Raw genomic sequence first — 22,930 nt, 5'->3', positions numbered from 1 at the left:
CAGTTTTAGTTGTGTCTAAATGTATCTCAGTCAGCTAAAATCTTCAAGAAGCACATCTTTCTCCTGCTCTTTCATGCAGGTACGATTGCTGGAGTTCCTTCTCGGAGAATGCCAGCATGTTTTCTTTCTGTTTTCGTCTGAGTTAATGATATTTCAGTGTAGGTAGTGTACAAGGAAGAGTGTACACCAGCAACAGGCAGCTGAAGGGATATTTAGTCAGGGTTACAGATCATTTGGAAGGGCCTTAATCATGACTCCAGTTGGATACGTGGGTTTGATTCGGCACATCACTGGCTATAATGTTAGCCTGGTTGAAAAGCTGAAGAGGGAACAGGTTATTATTGGAGCTAAAAAATGATATTGCAGTCAGATTGTGAGATTTTTATAGTTAAGAGTAGGAAGGAAGCACTGTATTTTGTTATCTTTGCATTATTTTGAGAAGACTTGGAGACATAGAGAGGTCTTGCTGTTGACCTACATCCCAAAGAGAAAGATATAACGACTACTGATGGGCTTGTCAAACAGCCCTGTACACCCTTGAAGGCACACTTAGTGTGATGCGTGCAAATGTGAGTCAGCTTTTGCATCTTGTCCCGGGCTTTGACAGCGCCATAAATTCCAGCTGTAATGCGATTTAGCTCTTTTCCTACCTCACTCGGTTGTTAATTTAGGGCCGTTATCTGACGACTGAAGGTGGATTCTGTGCTTCTGTTAGCTTAGACTTCCTCTGAAAGTGCAGCTGATTTAATTTCATCTAAAGCAGGTTCCAGTTACCTGACAAATAAGTGCTTACCACAAACAGGTTCACTTAGTGTCATAGATCTAATTCAAATAACGCACCCATGTTAGAGTTCAATTGATTTTGCATTAAATTGATTTCATAAACGTTTTTTATTTTCATTTTCTTGTTCCTTTTCTTTTCACTTAAGATTGAGACTGAAAGGAGTGACTTTTTTTGTGTGAAGTCTATGATATCAGACAATGGTTTCTTCAATGCTTTGTCTGGTTTTTTTTTTTGGTTTTTTTTTTAGTATTTATGAGAAGCTGAAGGGATAAATCCTGCCCACCTACCAGAGACAACGGGGGTTCCCATATACAATACAGAGATTACAAAAGGGTTCTCCGGCTCTCTGTGGCTGAATGCAGGATGTGTGGTGCACCTGTGGTGCTCACGGATGTCTGCGTTGGAGGAATAGAAGCCAATTACTATGCAGGGCATGAGTTCGTTTGTCGGTGTAATACTCGGTATGATGGGAAGGTAAAGGGGGGAGGGCGGCGCGCTGACATGCTGGCTCTCTGGACACGTAGTGCATGCGAGTCTGAGCTGCTTTCTTCTCCCAGCACTGCTGTAGTTGGATACACCAGAATAAATTGAAACCAAAATGGCTGCAGGGAAGTATGGGAGCTGCCGACCTGAATGGGTCATGCCAGTCTGACTCAGCTGCGGTCGCTTCAACCAGAAATACTTAGTTGTTAAGCTCTCTGTAAGAAAGGGACTAAGGGAAATAAAAGATGCAAAGGGTTTTACAGAGGAAGGTGAGGGAAAAACTGGAAGGACTCGTCTGCCTGCTGTAGAGCAGAGGATGCGAGGCAAAGCTATTCTGGCTTTAATGTGCCAACATAGCCGCCTATGTTCCTACATTAGTCATGCCCTTTTCTACCCACTGAGGGTCCCTTAGGGATGATACATTTTTATTGGAGTGGATTGAACACGGCCCTCATGATTCAACAAATTAAGTTGATGTGTAATGGTCTGACACTGGAGAGTGCCGGGTAAACAGCAGTAGGAAGGGCTTCTTGTTCAGCAGTCCGGCATCAAGCAGATGCCATGTTGCGCAGGCTGTAAATCTTCAGTCTTGCCAGGGGTGCGGCCAATAACTCTGTGATGCAGTCTCTCCCTGGCACGATTATTTCAGGAGGCAGCCACAGAAGCAATTACTAAATGGATTAGGTTGGAATGAAATGGAAAGAGTGAAAGGGGGAGGCACATGTCTGACTGTGAGGGGACCGATGTGGGTGTCTCACTCGTACCGCAGACATGACAGATGAGATATTTAAGGTGGGGGACGCTGGAAAAAGACTTATTTCTCTTCTGTTTTTAAACGGAAGCTGCCCATTGAAAAGTTGTCTTGACGTCATTTAACATTCAATGCCTTCCAAAAGTATTCACACCCCTTAAACTTTTTGTCATGTCACAACAACAAATAGGAATTTATGTGACAGACCAACACAAATAGGTTCATAATTATGTTGTGGAAAAAATGTTTTTTTTGCAATCTATAAGTCAATCAAAATGTACATTTGTCTTCAGTCCCCTGTACTCTCACAGCAGTAATCAGTATTAAACAACTGTAGACCTATCTATGGTCCTTCTAAATTGACAAGGTGGGCAAGGAAAGCATCAATGTGAGAAGCAGCAAAGAAGCTCATGGTAACTCTAGAGGGGCTGAGTCATGTACTCCATAAATCTGGGCCCCTTGGAAGGCTGGCAAGAAGAACATCATTGTTGAAAGTTAGAAGTCCCCTCTGCAGTTTGCCACAACCGTTGTAGGGTACAATGCAAACCTGTGGAAGAAGGGACCTTTTGGCCAACTTCAAAACACTGTGGGGTTTAACGAACACCACACATCATTCTGAACTCGCCCTTAAATACAATAAAACCTTTTTATGGCGGCCATTGTTATGGCAGCATCAGGCTGTGGGATGGCTTTTCTTCAGCAGGTACAGAGAATCCAGTTAGAGTTGATGGGAAGATGGATGGACCCAAACACTGGGTGATTCTGGAAGAACACCAGTTAAGGTGCACTTTCACCGTGGGTTTTTGAACATTTTTCCTCCAGAACTGGTGCCGTTTTGTTTGTGTGTTTCCTTTTACCCGATGTATTGTTACATCCAACTGCCATGCACATGGGCATTGTTGCTTCAACAATAGCTCTCGTGAATTTCAATGGTAAAGTCCTCTGGAAATCCAAAATAACTGTTGTTAATCGCAGCTGTGTCCCTGTGTCCTATTGATTTAGCTGGTAAAGCGAAGTGCCTCATCGCACAAAGACGTCACAGGATGTGATGTCAGGCGGCCATTACTGCCCATATTTGAGCAGTAATGGCCGCCCCCATACACAGTGATCCAGACGACAATTTATGCTTTTATTTTGTTATTTATTAACGCTAAATTCATTAAATAACCACAAACATATTTGTTGTAGTTATAGCTAATGAGCCACTGATTTTTTTTCCTTGTTGACCGGACTTCTCCTTTTAAAGCAGAATGACACAACAACTGCCTTAATGGTGCATAACATTGCTGCAGGGTCTACTGTAGCTCTGGGCTGCCACAGAGGCCTAGGTGGCTTTTAGACCCATAAATAACAGCAAATGGCAAACAATCTTTTAATTCTCCATCAGTTAGAAGAGATCTGATTGGACTCTGTTGGCTGAATGTTGATCCTGCTTTTATTAATACATTAGCATTATTATGGTTGACTCTGCTGCAAGGAAGATGTCTTGCTTATCTTGTGCTTTTTTTTTTTTTTTTAATACACACTCCTTTGCACCAGTGTCTTGTTTTGCCACAACAAAGGATCACCCGCAGGCCGCTAGCTTCAAACTCAACAGTACACATGCAGTTCTGTGATCGAGCACATGCAAATCTGCATTAAACTAAAATGTCGTCGGGGATCCTCAGGCTAACGAGGCGAACGTTTCAGTGTTTGCTGTGTGCGTCAGGGAGCCTGGAGCCACTAACTGACTGACTAATACATGATGTTTCAGCTCCAGTGCCTTTCTGGGTGTTGTGTGTTCAAAATTAGCTTTAACCTCAATTTATAGTGTCTCTATAATGGAAGGCCTGTGGTGAAATGTAAACACTGACCACAGATTTCCTCCTTTAATCAAACCACCCCCGTCTGAGGTAAAAAGAGCTCCACAAGCTCAACAGATAGCTCTTGGATGCTTGTCAGTCACTCAGCTAAATGTGAACGTAATTACAGAGTGAAGCATCCATCAGTGTATTCAGGCTGTATGGACCCAGTCGTGGTGAACTTCTAATCTCAGAGCACAAAAGATGTCAGTCTGCTCTGGCCTGTGGCAAACATGGCGATCATTAGGGGAAACGCCCGATTTAAGATAATATAATGAGATTGTAGAATTTTGGGGAATTGCAGCTCCTGGTGGCTAGTAGTTGTTGTGAGCAAATACTGCTGTACAGCTGGATACCAGGCAGAGCAGCAAGAGTAATGGTGGAGGATTTATGGTGCTGGTAAACAACAGATGGTGTAATCTGACCTGAGCATATCCCTGCGAAGGTGAGGATCTGTGTCCGTGACATTGAACCTTTAGTTGGGAGTTTAAGTGTACACCACCTCGCCTGATTAGTCGTTGCAAGGTTCGGAATAGAAAATCCCAGTACCGTTTATCTGCTCTCTCCTCACGTTTATCTGCTCTAGTTATTTCAATCGAATGAACACTAGTAATCATTAAAAACTTAGACATTTTGACAATCTTCTATTAATTTCCTTCTGTAATGCAAATATTTGGTTAATGTTATTAAAAGCAAAACAGAAATGAAACGTGCCCGATTCAAAGGAAAGGGCCCCCTTCACTTGCCATTTTCTTCCTCATTGACGTGTTAATCCCAACGCTCGTTAAAGTCGGCCTGCCTGTCTGGCTAATCTGTTTTCCCTTCATCACACAGATTATTGTCAATGCTTTCTGAATATCCTGTTAGCATTCTTCATCTCTTGTGCCTGTCCTCGTCCTTCTATCCTTGTAATTATGATCTTTAACTGTCAAATTCAAGTGACACAAATTGAGAAATTATTTTCACTTTAGTGTCACTCACTAGGGCCGCATGCATTTGAAGTAAAAATGTCAAACGTTTTACTTTTTGTAAGGGGGACATTTTTCTTGTCAAAACCTTTCCAAATGTACTCAGGAATTTAACATTCGCTCTTTGGTTGTTGTTGTTTTTTTAACACTACTACAAACTTACTAAAGTGGCAAATTTTAATGCATTTTATTGGAATAATATGTGATAGACCAACATAGACTAGTGCATAATTGTAAATTGGAGGCAAAATGATGTGTGATTTTAATTATTGTTGTGCAGTTAATTGCTGCGTTTGCATTCGATCCTCTTGAGTCAATACTTAGTAGAACCACCTTTCACTGCAGTCTTTTGGGGTACGTTTCTTCTAGGTTTGCAGATCTAGGGTAGATATGAATTTTTTTTATTCAGTCTTCTCAAAATAGCTGAAATTGAACAGAAACACCAATTTTCAAGACTTGAGACAGATCATCATTAAGATTTAGTTCTGGACTTGGACTAAATCTAAAGGAAAAAGGAGTCCTTCTCGTCACTCCTTAGATACATATTTTAGGATCTCAACCATTCCACTGGAGCTCTGGCGTTATGTTTAGGGTCATTATGCTGGAAGGTTCCTTCAGTGTAATGTGCAGCGAATACATTGAAGTCTGCTGAATATAGGGAATGAATCTGCTTTCAGAATAATGACACTGCAATATTATTGTTGAATGTTACGATAACTATTGTTATTGCAACTAACCCACATTCCCCTCTGTACACTTTCTTTGTGGTCATCCGTGTCCCATATACTCTCCCTGGGCTATTTGATCTCGGGCAGTAAGCTACATATTTATTGTAGACGTAAAGTGCAGTGAAAGTCCATCTTAGGTTTAAATTATATGCAGGAAAATATGTGCCAGAAATTCTGAAGTCTTCCAATTCCAAGCACTGCGTCCAAATTTGAAATTGGGATACTGCACAAACTGATATCGGAGTGGCAATTGCTGTTTAATATATTTTGCAGTATAAATTTGTTTGCAAGGGACTGTCTCGTAGGATGCAGTACATCAATACCTAATTACCTGCAAAATACCTACTAATCTCTAAAACCTAGTTGGATCTTCTGATATAATCAACTGCTGCCACCTGTGTTTCTGTTTTGTGTAGATGTTGTATTCCTTTGCATTTGCAAGGATGTGAAAAGACCACAATAGGTGTGCATTTTGCATAGTCTGTGTCTAACTGGGAGGAGTGGAAAAATCTCATTTTTGTTCTCCTTTTAGTATTAAAAATTAACATAGTCCCTGCCATCTCCTCTCTACCTTCCTCCTGTCGCCTGTTCTCTTTCTGTCAGCTCTAACTCAGTTCTTTATTTAGAAGCAGGCAGTAAGTGCAGTGTGGACCCAGGAGGTTCTGCACCGCAGCCTTGTCAGGACTGCTAGATGTAGGTTACTTTGCTCAGAAGTGACACACAAGCCAGCTTCTAGGCCAGGGAGGCTGACGCACGCCGGCCCAAGAGTCATTCCCTCGTGGGGAGGAGGAGTGCAGACTGAGCAGAGGAACAGGGTTGCAGTGGGCTTAGGATGCCTCTCAGGGGTCTGTTGTGCTTCGTCTTCCATACGCTCTCAGGAGAGAGTTTAATGGGGCTCAAAAAGAGTCAGCTGGGTCTCACCAGGCTGTAAATTGGTGCTTTAGTGGCAGATTATCTTTTTATGAAAGTCTTCCTGACGTGCAGATTCAGTTTCCTTCAAGTGATTTATCAAATTTAAGTAGCTCAAATAACTGAATCTCATTAACCTGGTCAAAGGCACACAGTTTGTAGAACACATCTCAGTACTTAAGAAGTTTAGAAAAAGAAATCGGAGTCATCTGTGGCTTTAGCAAATGTTTCTGTTCCCACAATCTACATTTGTGTTAAACTTCTTCTTTCACTGATAAGTCACAAGCACTTATAGCCAAAGTTTTGTTGCTGTTACAACTGCCAAAGGGCTACAGGATTGGGTTGGTGAACAGATTGAGATCTAAAATGTAATTTGAATTAGTAAACTAAAGATGCAATGTTTTCTTCAACTGTTATGTTTTCTTCAGGCCCGGGTTAGGCACAGCACCATCATCCCGACCAGCTACTGGGTCATCTCAGTCAGCCAGCACAACCAAGAACACTGCAGCTACATCCAAACCTCCCACCCCTAAACCTGCCTCCACCTCTGTCAAGACTGCTACTCCAAAATCAAGCGCCGCTACACCCTCTAGTGGCAAACCTCCTACATCACAGTCAAGGAACACAACCCCGGTGAAAAAAGGTATTTAAAAAAAAAAGTGAATAAAATCACTAGCATAATAGGGGAAGAATGAAAAGCTGAATATACTGAAGAAACCTCAATGATTATTTGTCAATATTTGTAATGTTTTTTTTTTTTTTTCATTTCTGGGCAGCAGAAAGATACAAATATAAAACTTATTTATAATTTTGAGCTAGCTTAAAAACAGTAATATGTAATCAATAAATTACATAGTGATATTAACTGTCTATATTGTCATATCTGAACTGAAAATCCAAGTGTAACATGCTGTGGTTTTGGTCAAAATATTCTTTTATTCACCATAACATTAAGTCCTACTTGTGTTCTCTTTTCCAGATGTTACCAAACCAGCCACTCCAGCTGCCAAAAAAACTGTAGAATCCCCTCTCGCTCGCCCTTCCCCTACAACGAAGTCAGCTAAACCCGAGACCCCCAAAACAAAGTCAGATGTCTCCTCCAAAAAGCCTCCCACAAATAAGGCTGTAGAAACAAAGACACCGAACCGCTCCAAACCACAAGAGAGTAAAGCCACACCTTCCAAGGATGCATCCAAGACCAAAACGGCTACAAATAAGGCCTCCAGCCCCAAGAAGACAGTGGGAAGTACTACTCCAACTCCTGTCAAACGTGGTCCTAAAGTTGCGACAATTATTGAACGTGGAAAAGAAATTGCTGGTATAGTGGCTGCTGCTGCAACAATTGCTACTGCAGCATCTGTCTTTGCAAACCCAGAAGAGTCTCAGCCTCCCGTAGAAGATGTTTTGGAGCCATCTGAGCTCAATGTTGAACCAGAACAAGAAAAAAGAGAGCCTGTACAGGAACCATCTCCTGAGCCGGTGGTGGTGCGGGAACCAACCCCCGAGCCAGTCCAGGTGCGGGAACCAACCCCCGAGCCGGTGCAGGTGCGGGAACCAACCCCCGAGCCAGTGCAGGTGCGGGAACCAACCCCCGAGCCAGTGCAGGTGCGGGAACCAACCCCCGAGCCAGTGCAGGTGCGGGAACCAACCCCCGAGCCGGTGCGGGTTCCAACCCCCGAGCCGGTGCGGGTTCCAACCCCCGAGCCGGTGCGGGTTCCAACCCCCGAGCCGGTGCGGGTTCCAACCCCCGAGCCGGTGCGGGTTCCAACCCCCGAGCCGGTGCGGGTTCCAACCCCCGAGCCGGTACGGGTTCCAACCCCCGAGCCAGTGGTGATGCGGGTACCATCCCCCGATCCGGTGCAGGTGCGGGAGCCTTCCCCCGAGCCGGTGGTTGTGCGGGAGCCTTCCCCCGAGCCTGTGGTGGTGCGGGAGCCAACCCCTGAGCCTCTCCGGGAACCAACACCTGAACCCGAGCGAGAACAATCACCTGAGCTTGTAAAGATGCAAGAACCAATACCCGAACCCATGCAGATACGGGAACAAACACCAGAGCCCATGAGGGAACCATCTCCTGAACTGCTTCAAGAACAAATACCTGAGCAAAGAAGTGAAGAAGCCACCAGGGTCCAGATGTCACCTCAGATGACCACTTTTAAATTTGAAGACAACAGTTCAGTTCCCTCTTTGGGAACTACTGTCATGTCTCCCCCATGCTCCCCACCAGGCCCTGCCTCTCCTGTTAGAGAATCACAGAATGGCTCCTCTCTTGTGGACTTGGATGTTCCCTCTGACTCCATGGACAGGAACCAGTCTCCTGTTGGTCTGGCACCCCAGATGTTGCTTAATGTGATGACATTCCAAGCAGAGGAGGAGAATGAAAAGGCATACGAAGTTCAGGGGTTACAAGACTATGAGAAGGAGGAGGAGGATGAGGAGGAGGAACTAGACAAGGAAAGCATGTTTATGCCTACCTCCACAGCTCCAGGGGCCTTTTCCGCAGTTGGACAACCTCACAATTTTGGTGCTTTGCCTTTGGATGATTTCGTCCACAGAGAACTGGTATCCACTCATGAAAAGGAGGAGGAGGTGGAAAAGGCTGATGAGGAGATCAATGAGGATGACGATGATGACGATGAGTATGAAGAAGAGAGGAGACCAGGCCACGCACTTTCATCCTTGGTCACTGACATGAGTACGTCTCAACCCTCTGATGAGTTCCAGGTACGCTCATCGGCATTCGGGGGTTCGGCAGGTTGGCATGGCGATGACCTGCTGTCTGGGATGGACTCCGAGGATGTGAGCAGCTGCACCAGCAGCCGGCAGCAGGGAGTGTCTGACCTCAGCAGCACTCTGCATACTGCTATATTAGAGGGCACCCAGAGCTCTGACGCCTTGATTGACTCCAGCCTCAGAGGCTCTGAAGGAGATGGGAATCTCATGGGTTCTCCCAATGTGGAAACCCTGGCCAATGAGGAAGAAGAGGATGAGGATGATGAGCGGGTGGACGATATGGACTTGAGCTCGGAGCAAGCAGAGGAGCATCACAAAGTGTTCCAGGAGCACAAACAAGACGAGGAAGATGACGAAGATGTGGAGATGCACAGCGAAGGCGTGACGGAGAGCGGTGGCAATGTCGACGATGACTTTAACGAGGAGGAGCACTTGGACAACCTGACCCAGTCTGGTCCCCTCTCTGGTGTTCCCCCGGCATCCTCCTGGGGTCAAGCAAACCTCTTCTCAGATACCTGGGCTCAACCAGCCTCCCTGCTCTCCATGTCGTCCCCCAGCCCCGTGTCTGACCACGACGCCGCTGAATCCGAGACGCCCACCCAGTCTCCTGCTCAGGCGTGTGTGGACAGCAGTGCCCCTTCCTTCCCCCTGCCGACAGAGCAGGAACCCCAGCACCATCACCCAGCACACCAAGAGGCTCATGACTTCGTCGCCCCTCCAGCTGTAGGCATGTCCCAGTCCGGTACTCCGGGTGAGACCGCTCCACCTGCTCACAGCGGCAGCGAGACGAGCACTCCCGAGGACCTCCGTGATTACGACAGCAGCTCTGGAGTAGAGTCCCGCTCTGATAAACAACAGACCCCAGTGCCAACATCAGTTCAGCCTGACATGGACCAGGATTTAGGCATTCATTTGGAGAAAGGTGATGGAGAGGAGGAAGAGGCTGAGACTCTTCCTGCAGACGAGGTGCTTGGAACAGGACCCCCTACAGCTCCTGCGTCCGTCCCTTCCTCCCCCTCTTCTTCCGGCGACGAGGCCAGTGACACGGAGGGGGAGATACAGATCAACGACCCAGAGGGACCTATGATGATGGATGAAAGGGCTGCGTTTGACAGCCCCCCACCCAACTGTAGCTTGCCAGCTCTGGAGGAGGATGAGGAGGCAGGAGATCTACCAGCTGACGAGGGTGAAGAGGATGGAGGTGGCGCCACCCCGCAGTCAGCCAATTCTGTGGCCTCATATGGCTTCGACTGCACCACGTCTAACTCCAACGCCCACTCCATGGCTGAGAGCTGCGGAAAGAGCCCAGGGATCTTCTCCCTTGAAAATGAAGAACAGCTTCCAGAGGAGGCCAAGGACCCCTCCCTGATCAAGGAGCTGACCCTGCCGTCATCAACTGCTGCGGCTCTGGCCGAAGACCTGCTGGGCAACCCCGTGGACCTGATCCCTCTGGGCCGTCAGGGAGACAACTTTCCTTGTCTGGATGAGCACCACCACTTCTTGCTCGGAGGAAAGCTCTCAGCAGATCACCGGGAGAAGGCAAATCCGCTGGAGGGCAGCGAGGAGCTCGTGGACCAAGAATGTGGAGACTCCGACAACGGCCCGGCACCTTACTTCTCCACCATATGTGATAAGACTGATAGTTTTCTGGAAGGTAACGTATAAGTGCCCCGTATAAACCCTGGAATGCACCTTTCTTCCTGCAACTCTCCCCTTTCCCCTGTTTGTGCTTTTCTCCAGTCGGGTTAGACGTCTTAGCAGAAAACAAGGAGACCAAGATTGTAGAAAAAGATTTTTCAAAAATGATTGAAGGAGACGGAGAAAAATGACTGTAGCGATTTTTAAATGAAGCCTCCCTCTTTCTTACTGTTCCGGTCCATGTTCTGAGTGTATGGCTAAAACTCTGTTATGTACCATAGCTACTACCTTTTCTAGTCGATTGTTCTCTTTAAGTAACACTGCATATTCTGTTGCCCCCGATGGGGTATTGACTGATTGGTCCATTGTGACTGGACCTTTAACCTGAGAAAGAGGGAAAAAACACCACCGATGGAAGGATACGGACTCATTGTGTATTTATCCTACTGTTTTTACCGAACAAATGTCAATGAATTTTTTTTTTTTTGTATTTGATTGTTTTTTTTGTTTGTTTTTTCAGTTTTTTTTTTCTGGTTTCTGTTAAACCTGGTCCTCCCCACCCTGTGTGCACACTGTGTTTTGCACCATAGCGATAGTCACATATTCTTTCTTTTTTTTCTTTGTTTTTTAAATACTTTCTGGTCTCACTCCAAGACTTTTAGCTATATTAAAAATAAAAGTTAGGTATTAACACTGCTGGTTTTGCTTTTTCAGGTTTAATGAGGTAGGTGTGGGAGGATTAGTTAGGGCTGACCCAAATGCTTCGTTGTCTTGCTACCATAAGTGATGTCCAAATTTGGACTTAAATACGTGGATTCGATGTTTTGTCTTCGTGTATTATACCATTAAAACTGAGATCACATTATTTATGCCTGCAAGTGTTAATGTGAGGTTCTGAGCTAAGTTGCTAATCCAAGCTTTCCTAAGGTGCATCCAGACCGTGGATGAATGGCTCCCTAACCGAGCCCCTTCCTCTGCGTGCACTCTCTCGAGGGAAGAAAGCATTTTCAGCATCATACAAAGTTTGTTTGTTGGAAAATATTGAAAACTTTAAAAAAAAAAAAAAAGTTGATCTGCTATATGAAATTGTCCGCTCAGTCGAAGTTTTTACATTTTAAAGTAAAGCTAAATAAATGTGTTTTAATATAGAACGAAAAAAACTGAAATAGTCCTTTTTAACTTTGTTCCAAATGGGTATTAATCAGATAAGTGCGTAACATTACTCGGCCGTGGCGAACGGACAGATTTCTTTACAGTTCTTGCATCAGACCCGGCATATTACTCATTGACTGGACTTCAGCACTAAACAACAGAGAACTATCTGGGGGAACAAATGACAGATCTCATCTTTTCTTATTGGTTGTGATCATTTTCAAAGACTTGAAGCCTCAGAAACTGTATTTGGGACAGCCCTAGGTAGATTGCAGTTGGTGGCGTTGTATATGTGTGCTTCAAGAGGTTCTATGATTCTTTTGGTTTTGTTTTTTGCATAGGTGGTTTAGGTATAAACGTGCAGTCACTTACAGTATCTGCTTCAGGTTTTCTCCGGGCCTTTTTGTTAGCTCCTTTGTGTCTTAAAAGGATAACAAGTAGCGTATTATTTAATAAAAACTCTGCATAACCTTATATGGCAACCACAGTTTAGCTTTATACTTGAGCTTTTTCATAGCAAGCTTTTGGTTTACTATTTCAACAGTATATTGCATGTTTAACTAACAAAACCACTCTGTAATACCCGAAGTTTGAAACAGTTCTGCAGTAGACGTGTTCCGCATTGAATGGTTCGACACTAGGTTATCTTTCAAAATTCCATTAAAACATCATTGCAAGGCATTTTGTTCCTGTTTCTTACTTTCCCAACGGATCCAGCATGCCTGAACTTTGTGTCCTTGTGCTCCAGTTGTGTGTGTGTGTGTGTGTGTGTGTGTGTGTGTGTGTGTGTGTGTGTGTTTTTGTAACGTGTTTGTGCAGCAAGATTTCCCCCCTGGTACCCTCTGTTCTTCTCCATGTGGGAATATCTGATAAACAGGAAGCAATGCGACGTGGTACAATGGTGGATCTGAAATGGAATTTTGCTCCAATAGAGGAGGCGTCACAGTGGTTTGTTTACTGTGCTTTCACCGTCAGGTTTGGAAGCACAACTTCAATAATCAAACGGGCAAAGCTAGTGGTAAATATTGATCCATTTAGGTTCCCAAAAACCCTGGAGTACACACTGACGGCGTTACATAGAAGGATTTGTATTTAAGAGTGTAGTAACTCCTCCTAATGGGTCCAATTGCTGACCTCTAAAAGATGCTACTGCACGTCCAGCACCCTTATGAGCTGGACCATTTCCTCTCTGTTCAGGCCTGAGGAACGCATTCAAGTGTTTAATCACAAACACTTTCACTTGCCTTTCCTCTGAACTTACCGCCCTGGCTCAGTACAACCCTGACTCGGGTTCAGATCTCATGCATCTCATGCTAATGTTTAATGCAATAGTTCTGCAAGTACCTTGCAGTAGTATTCATACCCTTCTGCCCATTTTTGTTGCCTTACAGCCACGGTTCATAACGTGCTTTCTCAGGATTTTATGCAGTAGACCGACTGAAAGTATGTGCAGAAAGCTAAAGTGAAAGGAAAAATGAGATGTGACTTTAAAGATTTTCCCAATTTTTTCCAGAACAGAATGGGGTGCAGTTGTATTGCTCTGATACCCCTTGTTTCAGAACAGCCAGTATCATGGGGACCAAGGAACACCGCACAGGTCATGGAGAAGTTTAAAGCAGGGTTCAATTCTAAAACTACAGGTGCAGGTCATAAAATTAGAATATCATGAAAAGTTTTTTTTTTCAGTATTTCTTTTCAAAAGTAATACTTGTATATTATATTCCTTCAATACACACCGATATATTTCAAGTGTCTATTTCTTTTATGATTATAACTAATGAAATCCTCAAATTCGGTATCTCAGAAAGTTAGAATCTCACTTAATACCAATACAAAAAAAGGATTTCCAGGAATGTTGGCCAGCTGAAAAGTATGAACATGTTCAGCACTCAACACTTAGCTGGGGCTCCTTTTCCCTGGATTGCTGCAGCAATGCGGCGTGGCATGGAGTCCATCAGTCTGTGGCGCTGCTCAGGTTGCTCTGATAGTGGCCTTCAGCTCTTCTGCATTGTTAGGTCTGGTGTATCACATCTTCCTCTTCACAATGACCCATAGATATTTTCTATGTGGTTAAGGTCAGGCGAGTTTGCTGGCCAACTAAGAACAGGGACACCGTGGTCCTTAAACCAGGTACTGGTAGCTTTGGCTCTGTGTGCAGGTACCAAGTCCTGCTGGAAAATGAAATCTGCATCTCCATAAAGTTGGTCAGCAGCAGGGAGCATGAAGAGCTCTAAAACTTCCTGGTAGACGGCTGTGTTGACCTTTGACCTCAGAAAACACAGTGGACCAACACCAGCAGATGACATGGCTCCCCAAACCATCACTGACTGGAAACTTTCCACTGGAGCTCAAGCAGCGTGGATTCTGTGCCTCTCCTCTCTTCCTCCAGACTCTGGGACCTTGATGTCCAAACCAGAGAACAGAACCGTGGAGCACTCAGCAGCTTCCAGTCCTTTTTGTCTTTAGTTTCTGACGCTGTCTCTGGTTCCAGAGTGGCTGGACACCAGGAATGCAGCAGCTGGAACCATGTCTTATACGTCTGACCGTGGTGGTTCTGAAGCTCTGACTCCAGCTGCAGTCCACTCTTTGTGACTCTCCCCACATTTCTGAACAGGTTCTGTTTCACAATCCTCTCCAGGGTGCAGTCATCCCTGTTGCTTGTACACTTTTTCTACCCCATCTTCTCCTTCCCTTCTCTACTGATGTGCTTGGACACAGAGCTCAGTGAACAGCCAGCCTCTTTAGCAATGACCTTCTGGGTCAATGGTCGTCTTTTGGACAACTGTCCATTCAGCAGACTTCCTCATGATTGTGTCGCCTACAGAACTGGACTGAGAGACAATTTAAAGGCCTTTGCAGGTTTTTTGACTTAATTAGCAGATTAGAGTGCGGCACCAGGTGTCTTCAATAAAGGACCTTTTCATAATATTCTAATTTTCTGAAACTGAATTTGAGGTTTTCATCAGTTGTCAAAATTAAAGGAAATAAACACTTGTGTTCATTACTATGTGTAATGACTAAATATAATATACAAGTTTCACTTTTTGAATGGAATTACTGAAAAAAATCTACTTTTTCATGATAATCTAATCTAATCTCCCCACATTTTTCTGTCTGTCATCCAAAAGTGGTTGTCCGACTAAAATGGCAGAACATTAATCAAATGCAGCTTTTTGTCCTATGCGCCAGAGAGAGCCGTGGTGGATGTTTAGGTTTATCGCACATGACCCTGAATATGCCTCCCGTCAATCAAATGTGGTGGCAGCATCATGCTGTGGGCCTGTTTTTCTTCAGCTGGGACAGTGTAGCTCAATGAAGGTAGAAACGGTTATCCTGGATGAAAACCTGCTGCATGCTGTAAATAATTAAAAATGGGAAAGATCGGGGGGGGGGGGGGGTTATTTACGTCCTCAAGACGCTCTAGATTATGGTAGCCTTTATTAGTTTTCAATAACGAGCAGGGTAACCACTGACTGCTCAGTTCGACTATATAGAAAAGTACAAACCAGTCAGTTGTGAAGCTTATGTTTCAGAATCACGCACCTTAAAATGTGTCTGATTTGGCCCGTTGTTTGTCTTTGACACGTTTTTCCTTAATGGTTCGTTGAATACAAGTGTTGTCTTCCATTCGAACATTTCTGTTCAGTGATCTGTGATCAAAAATCTTTCTTACTCAGAAAACATCTTCAGAGAGCAACAGGTCATGTTGACTGCCTACGCTAGGACATTCTTTTAATGTTTTTTTTTAAACGATACAGTCTATGGTGCCTTTGAGCCCCGTTATTTTAAAAAACCCTTTCCGTTCACGTATCTTTTCCCTCGTGTCCGACTTCTCCTCCTCGGTCTCTTGTCCCACCACCCGTTCTGTTTGATGCATGCATCTGTGCTAGATGCTTCAAGTGACCCTCACTGTCTCACAGGAGACGCGAAGACCTCTGAAGTGGACGAAGACTGCAAGTGGCAAGCACGCACTCGGGAAGACAACCGGAACCAGAACTACTCTCCCTCTGTTCCAGTAGCCAATGGCCACTACTTGGCACTGGTGCCCGGCAACAGGAGACCCATTGATCCAGCACTGGCGGAGCATTTTTCAAGGATCGCCCCCCCTGCATGTCCCCCCAAAACCAGCCCTGAGAGCAGTTACATCATTGCAGAGCAGCTGAGGAGGCTGGAGCAGCATCGTCAGGAGCAGGAGAGACAGAAGAAGCAGTGGCTGGAGGAGGAGCGGCTCAGGCTGGAGCAGCAGAAGAAGCTGGAGAAGCAGCGCAGAGAGCTCCTCCAGCTGCAACTGCAGCAACAGCAGCAGGAGCACCGTCACCGCAGGCAGGTCCTGCAGTGGCAGCTGGAGCTGGAGCACCAGTACCGCATGCAGCAGAAGCAGATCCAGCAGCAGCAGCAGCTGAGGAGGAGCCCGACCGGCGTGATGCTGTCGCCGTCGTCTGGGCTCTGCACCATCTATGAAGCCATGGAAACCAGCGACGAGGAGGACGAGGTCGGCGGAGAGCAGAACAGGAACGTTCAGGCGCGACGGAGGAGGGTGCTACAGTCCCGAGGCGTCTCGCCGGACCTCCAGAGGCAGCTGCATCCTGTGCCCCAGCAGGACCTGGAATGGAACAAGAAGGTGGACATGGTCCAGCAGCTCATCAACCAGTCCTTGATGCTGTCAGACGACGGCAGCTGCCCCCCTCTCCTGCTCCTCCCCGTGGGGAGCGGGGGGACCCTAAGCCCCCTGAAAAGCAGCATGTGGCCAAACCTTCCTCCACAGTTCAACCCTCCTACAGCTACAGTGACCTCCGTCAGCAGCTACTCTCCAGACAGCCGGGGCAGCTCTCCAGCCGGAGACTGGACTGTGGTGGAGGTGGAGACCCAGCACTGAGTCAGCCAATCAACGCACGCTCACTTATTTTCTAACTTCACAGAAGGATACCAAAAATGTCACTTCAATCTATATCACAATGCATCATCACTGGTAGAAATCTTAATTGGAGATAACGACTCCTCAAGCTGTTGAATGATTTTTAAGTTTGGTCGAAGTAGGATTTATGAGTGTAAGCCGGGCATACACTGTACGATATTTTCAGTCGTGGTACTCATACGGCTCAAACTGTACGACGACACGGCAGGGTTTAAAAGTTCACCGCTCACGATATCTGTTCTTACACTGTACGGCCCGATGCTCTGATACGACCCGACTGCTCACACTGTACGTTCAAAACCACACGTCGAACTCAGCCCCATAGAGAGAATGCGCTACTCGGACTCATCTACCCGGAACCCAAATGTCAACAGTAGAAGAAGAGAAAGGCAGAAGTGTCGACGCTTAGCGTTAAATATGAGGCTCACTAGAACGAAACGCGATGCCTTGGCAATTCTACGAGCCGTCATGCTTCTCTCAACTCCTATGTTTTCGAACAAACACATAGGAGCTGAATTTCCTTGTTTGCGCATGCGCAGTGCAAGAGGTTGGGGGAAATCGGATCGTAGACGGTCGTAACTCCAACAGCAGAACGTGCCCCGCTCACGAGGGCCGACTGAATTTCAAACATGTTTGATTTTCAACCGACCGTCCGATTCCTGATCGGGAGGTGGTGGTGGGAGGCCAGTCGCCCCTCGTTACCCCCGTATACTATACGACGCAGGACGCAGGATCAAGCTGAAACTCTGCCCAATCCAAAAAATTCTCGCACGACTGAAGAATCGGCCCGAAAAGGGCAAAAACGTGCACAGTGTATGCCCGGCTTACGATCATGCAAACTCCAGTACCAGCTGATTTTGTACTGTTGTGATGAATCCCTCCTTGATCCCTTTAAGCAGCACATAAACTTGCACTATGTCCCAGCTTTACAGCATGTGACCTTTACACAAGCACTTAAAGCATTGTAACTAGAAAAATTCCTGTATTGTGTTAATGTCTCATATCGGTATAAGAACCTTAAACCAAATGCAGTGCCTCGCTAAAGTACTCGTACACCTTGAACTTTTTCAAAACGCTGGGAGTCCTATGGTAACTGGAGGAGCTGGTGAAATCCATAGCTCAGGTGTGCTTCAACACCCTGGCCTTTATGGCAGAGTGGCAAAAAGTAAGCCGTGAGAAGCCCCGATGTACAGTGTGCCGCTCGGCATGTCTGTGACTTCTGTACTCGGGTCAGGTGAGGACAAACTTTAACTTTTTTGCCATATGCCATATGTGATTAAATAAACTAATACTACACATAACCCTAACCCAGCCAGAATACACCATCCCTAGCAAAACAATCTGGTGGTGGCACCAGCATGATGTGGGGCCCATTCAGCTGGGAAGCTGGGTGGAGCTGAATAGAGAATAATTCGGGAGAAATAAAATTTGAGACTGAGAGGTTCACCTTCCAGCAGGGCAACAATCCTAAACATAATGCCAGTGCTGAAATGGGGCTGTTTAGATCCATCCAAATCCATATGCAGTCAACAGGCAGACCTAAATGTAAATGGGAATCTGTGGAAAGACTTACAAAATGCGGCACATGGACGCCCGCCACCCCGTGTTGCTGAGCTTGAGCTGTTCTGCAAAGGGGAATGGGCAAAAATCAAATTCTACTCATGTCCAAATCTGGTGGAGACAACCTCCCCCAAAGAATTGCAGCGAAAATATAAATAGCTGAGGGGGCAGAATACAAATGCATGCCATACTTCAGATATAGTGGAAGAAAATAATTTTCCTTTGTGTTAATCTCGGAGATAACCCTATTACCACCACCACACCACCCCCAATATATATATTAAAGCTAATATTTGTAAAATTAAGAAGATTGGAAATGTTCCAAGGGTGTGAATACTTTTGGAAGGCACTGTATTGGTCACCCTCGTGGATGAGGGGTTTTAAGCTATGACAAGTTGCACTTCTGCTATGTATTTATGTCTTCCAGCGTCCTCTTGCAGGTAAGTGGTTGTATTAACAGATTCATATATTTGTGGACTTTTTTTTGTTACAAAAATCTAATAAAATATATCAGGGAGGGGGCACTTTTTTTTTCCTGTGCGTACCCACAGCGACTTCTCTGGACAACCAGGTCCTTCATAGAGCCCTTAATCATGGAGGAGGGAGCAAACAGGAGAAAGGAGCTCCTTGTTCTGCAGCAAGGAAAGGCTTCAAGGGCGGTGGACAAAAGGGTGGGGGGCGTTCATCCGTCCTCTTCCCTCTCACATTCCAGGATTGTTGCCTCATTTCCTGGGTCAGCCAGTATTCAGGGGGTCTCAGAGGGTCCAGATGATGTCATGGTGGCAGAGAAAGAGGATGTTATGAAGGCAGTCAGGATAGGCACCAGCAATGGGTTGATGGGAGGGTGGTGGGCCAGGGTGGGCTTAGTTTAGTCACAATTCGTAGTGGAAGGATTTTTTCCATACAAATATATTTTTCCTTTGTTGTTTTATTGTGATTAGCGCGTTTTGTGAGAAATAGATTTGATAGTTTTTGTACCAGAAAAAGATCAGTCAGTCTAAGCTTGCTTGGTTTTACACTGTATGTCGTTATTGATGGGGGAGAAGCACCTGTTCTCTTTGTCTGCACAAGGTAGGTGGTCTCAGCCTGGGAGATCAGAAATGGAGAAACACTGACACCTTCTGGCCGCATGGCTGAAACGCCTCACCACGAAGATATTTTCCAAAGTTTGAAGTTAGAAACTACCTGTTAGGATGATGAACTTTTTATAAGACTGCAGAGCTAAATAAGTTTTATTTTAAAATGTGTAGTTGAGCGATGCAATTAAAAACGACTTGGTATTCTATTTACACTCAAAATAGATGCATGACAGATTATGATTTTGTAAAACTGTATGCGCTCCCTGCACTTCTATGCTGCTACATTTGATATTAAGAGTTTGTATCCGTTTTACCACAACACTGCTACATTGCATGCAATTGTACACCTATGTGTTCACCTGTGTTATACAGAAACAGCACAGTGCCTCCAGCTCCTTCTCACCGCTAGTTTTGTCTACTCTTGTTGTTGACCCTCACAGTCTTACAGTAAGTATGCATTTGGGTGCATTCTGTGTGTTGAATAATTTGTGTGGTGACGTGCTGAAGTCATATTTACTATGAACATTTGACAAATACAGCATCTACTGTGTTCATTTCAGTTAGGGGGAACGTTTTTCCTTTCTCTTGTGGGGTTCCTCAAGGCTCAGTTCCAGCTCCACTGCTTTTTAAACTTTGCCTAGGCTTAGAAAACAACACTTCCTCTTCCATTGATTTGCAGATGACCACTGGCTCTGTAAAAATGCTGAAAACAGGACAGAAGTAATCTACAGTGTATATTGTTCTTTATTGTTTTTGTAATTTTTAGCCCAGCAGGTCTATAAATTGTGTCTTTCTTTCATCAAAAGCTTTCTTCTTGAACCTCTTGGTTGAAGCCCAGGTTTATGGAGTGCACAAATAATAGTTAATCAGTCAACAAATTGTCTCCACCTAACCTGTGTGTCTCTGCAGCATCTGCAAAGTTAATACAGGCCTTTTGGCTGCTTTTTTGATTAACTGAATATCATTTAGGTAGATCGGAGCACAATTTGTCAAGTGCAAATATACAGTATTCCACACTTTTCAGATTTGTATTCGTTTCAAACTGTAAATGTCTACCAATGTCAATATGTACGACCACAATTCCAGTGAATTGGGTGCTGGACTCAAAATATCCAACGTGGAGAAACACAAAGGTAGATCAGTGGGAGTAAAGCTCTCACATCCATACTTTGGGAAATGTAATTTCCCAAAGTATGTTTAGAAACATGCTGAAGCAAGGCTGGTGTGTTAGTTCACCTTTCCCAACATCATTTATGCGAAAACCGCGCATCGTTTTCCTTCTTCCCAAATATGTCCTGCTATGTGTTGATATGTGTCAAAATTTCCAAATAAAAGCATTTAAGTTTATGGTTGTAATGTCACAAAATGTAAAACAACGTGTGTATCTGTCGAAGGCTTAAGGGTGATTTTGAATGAACACATCCTGTCATTAAACTTGCCGTCGCACACAAAGACGTGGTCTGTTTCATTCACTACATAATGAATAAACAGCTGTGTGTGATTTAGTAAATTCCCCCCCCCCCCCCCCCCCCCCCTCTGCTCATGTGTCGAGGCATTTATTCCCAGTTCCTCTGCTAACAGAGCTCTGAGATACAGTGCTTGTATTGATAAAGATCCATGGGCCAAATAAGTCATTCATTGATGTGCTGTTGCAACACCTCAGACACCATCGCTTCAGTATTGTTGCCCAGCAATAAGTTTCAATTTATTGAATTGAAAACAGTTAAAAGGCTAACAAAGATTATGGAACTGAAATGTTAGCCTTAGAAATGTGTGCCTGCTTTTTTTAATTAGATTCTCTGTGCCACATTTAAGCGAGGTTGACACACAGGAACTAGTCAACCGGCTGAGTCATCCAGTCAACCGGCCTTTCATACTGTTCAAAGAAGAAGCTCTGTGTCATTTTTTTCAGGAGGCAGGACTCATTTCTCCATGAGCATCTGGGCTATCACACAGCAGGACAGATGAATCACTATTCCAGACATTGTTTGGAGGAAATGGAAGCTGTGTGCTCCTGATCAAAGACAAAGAATGGCTATCCGCTCTGATAAGGTCTGAAAGTCAGGCTTGCATCTGTGCAAAGCTCATTTCCATTTCTGACAGCAAGAACGCAGAGGAGTGCTGGTATTATGGGTCAACATGTCTTCTCAGGGTTGTCCAGGCAGAAAACCAGAATGTCTCCCAAAGACGTGATTAAAGAAGAGCAAGGTGCAGAACCTTGACTTATACTGTTTGGTGTGTTGAGATGTTTGTAGAGGAAGAATGATACAAAATTAAATAATGTTTTATTATTATTATTATTCCATTGACATAAAGTCTGGGTGGAAGGAGAAGGAGTAGCAACTTCCATAAAAAGTCTGTCATCTCAAACCTGCTGAAATTGTGTCACAGACTGAAGTGGCTGTTAAAAATACTTTTTTCCTCGCTCTTCCTTGCCTGGCTGAGCTCAGCAAGCTCTGCACCGGTGTTAACCCAATTTTGTAGTTTTGAGTTCTCAATTTCCTGCCTTGGAGGCTGTTTTGATGAGTAACGATGATTGATGCAACCCTTTCTTTTGAGTAAACCACAAGAGGACGATGATTTGAGGCACACCTGCCCTTCCTTTTATGCAATGAGACTGCTAGTTAGATTTATTTTAACAAATGAAATGACTAAATTGCATTTTCCTTGCAGTAAATCAGTGAAAAAATGATTTATTATGAAATAAAGATTTAATCTAAGGCAGTTTTCTGAAATTAAATAAAATGCATTTGATGAGATTATTAAAGTGTCACCAGGAAATGTTTCAAGAACACAACATTTGAGTAAGTCCATCATCCACCTGCCAGAACGTTTCCATACAGATTCACTAGACTGTGGAATAAGGGGTTACGTTTTATGGATTGTTGTCAAGATGCACCACTGCAGTTATCCGTTTGGATGTATTGGCAAAAGAAACGTTTAAACGTGTAGCAATAAAATGGGATAGTGTTGACATGCTGTGAAAATCAAATTACAGAGATTCTTATTTTTACATTTACAGCAGGTAAGCCCAAAATGATTCATACTGCTGGCAGATTTGATATTTAAAATAATTTTTAACCAACAAATGTTGTTTTTGGTTTTGTTTTTTATAGTGATTGAGACCGGCATCTCTCTGAATAAAATAAATGTCATGAAAGGAGTCCTAGGCCTGACAAATGTATGTTTATTTAAAGAAGTGGTGGTTTTCTTTGGCTGTTTGGTTGCAATACTACTCCTCCCCCACCTGTTGCTGGGTTAGACTGCCTGATAGGTGACTGAAAGAAGGTTCCTACATTTTTCTCTTGCTTACGAGACACAAAACAGTGGTTTAAAAATATTTCTTGTTGCAATAGAAGCAAACCGCTGTGGTGTGGAAACTATGAATGCCT

At 44.6% G+C, this 22,930-nt stretch overlaps 1 protein-coding gene across 2 annotated transcripts in view; it reads left to right on the top strand.

Moving 5' to 3' along the window:
* The window catches only part of wu:fb95e10 (cardiomyopathy-associated protein 5), a 42,333-nt gene extending 25,097 nt beyond the window's left edge, over positions 1–17,236 (top strand). Inside the window, exons 4-7 of one of the 2 annotated variants that reach the window (XM_036148433.1) lie at positions 6,893–7,107; positions 7,444–7,949; positions 7,980–10,848; positions 15,905–17,236. In XM_036148433.1, coding sequence (XP_036004326.1) covers positions 6,893–7,107; positions 7,444–7,949; positions 7,980–10,848; positions 15,905–16,860 — 4,546 coding nt within the window. In that variant the 3' untranslated portion in view covers positions 16,861–17,236. Of the gene's footprint in view, positions 1–6,892; positions 7,108–7,443; positions 10,849–15,904 lie in introns of both variants that reach the window. The other variant, XM_021319203.2, reaches the window with a different exon arrangement.
* Positions 17,237–22,930: the final 5,694 nt, after the last annotated feature.

This window comes from Fundulus heteroclitus, chromosome 16 (genome assembly GCF_011125445.2).
Source record: "Fundulus heteroclitus isolate FHET01 chromosome 16, MU-UCD_Fhet_4.1, whole genome shotgun sequence".
NCBI classification, from domain to species: domain Eukaryota; kingdom Metazoa; phylum Chordata; class Actinopteri; order Cyprinodontiformes; family Fundulidae; genus Fundulus; species Fundulus heteroclitus.
The sequence above is the reverse complement of the archived record's forward strand: the minus strand, read 5'-3'. Positions and strand labels throughout refer to the sequence as shown.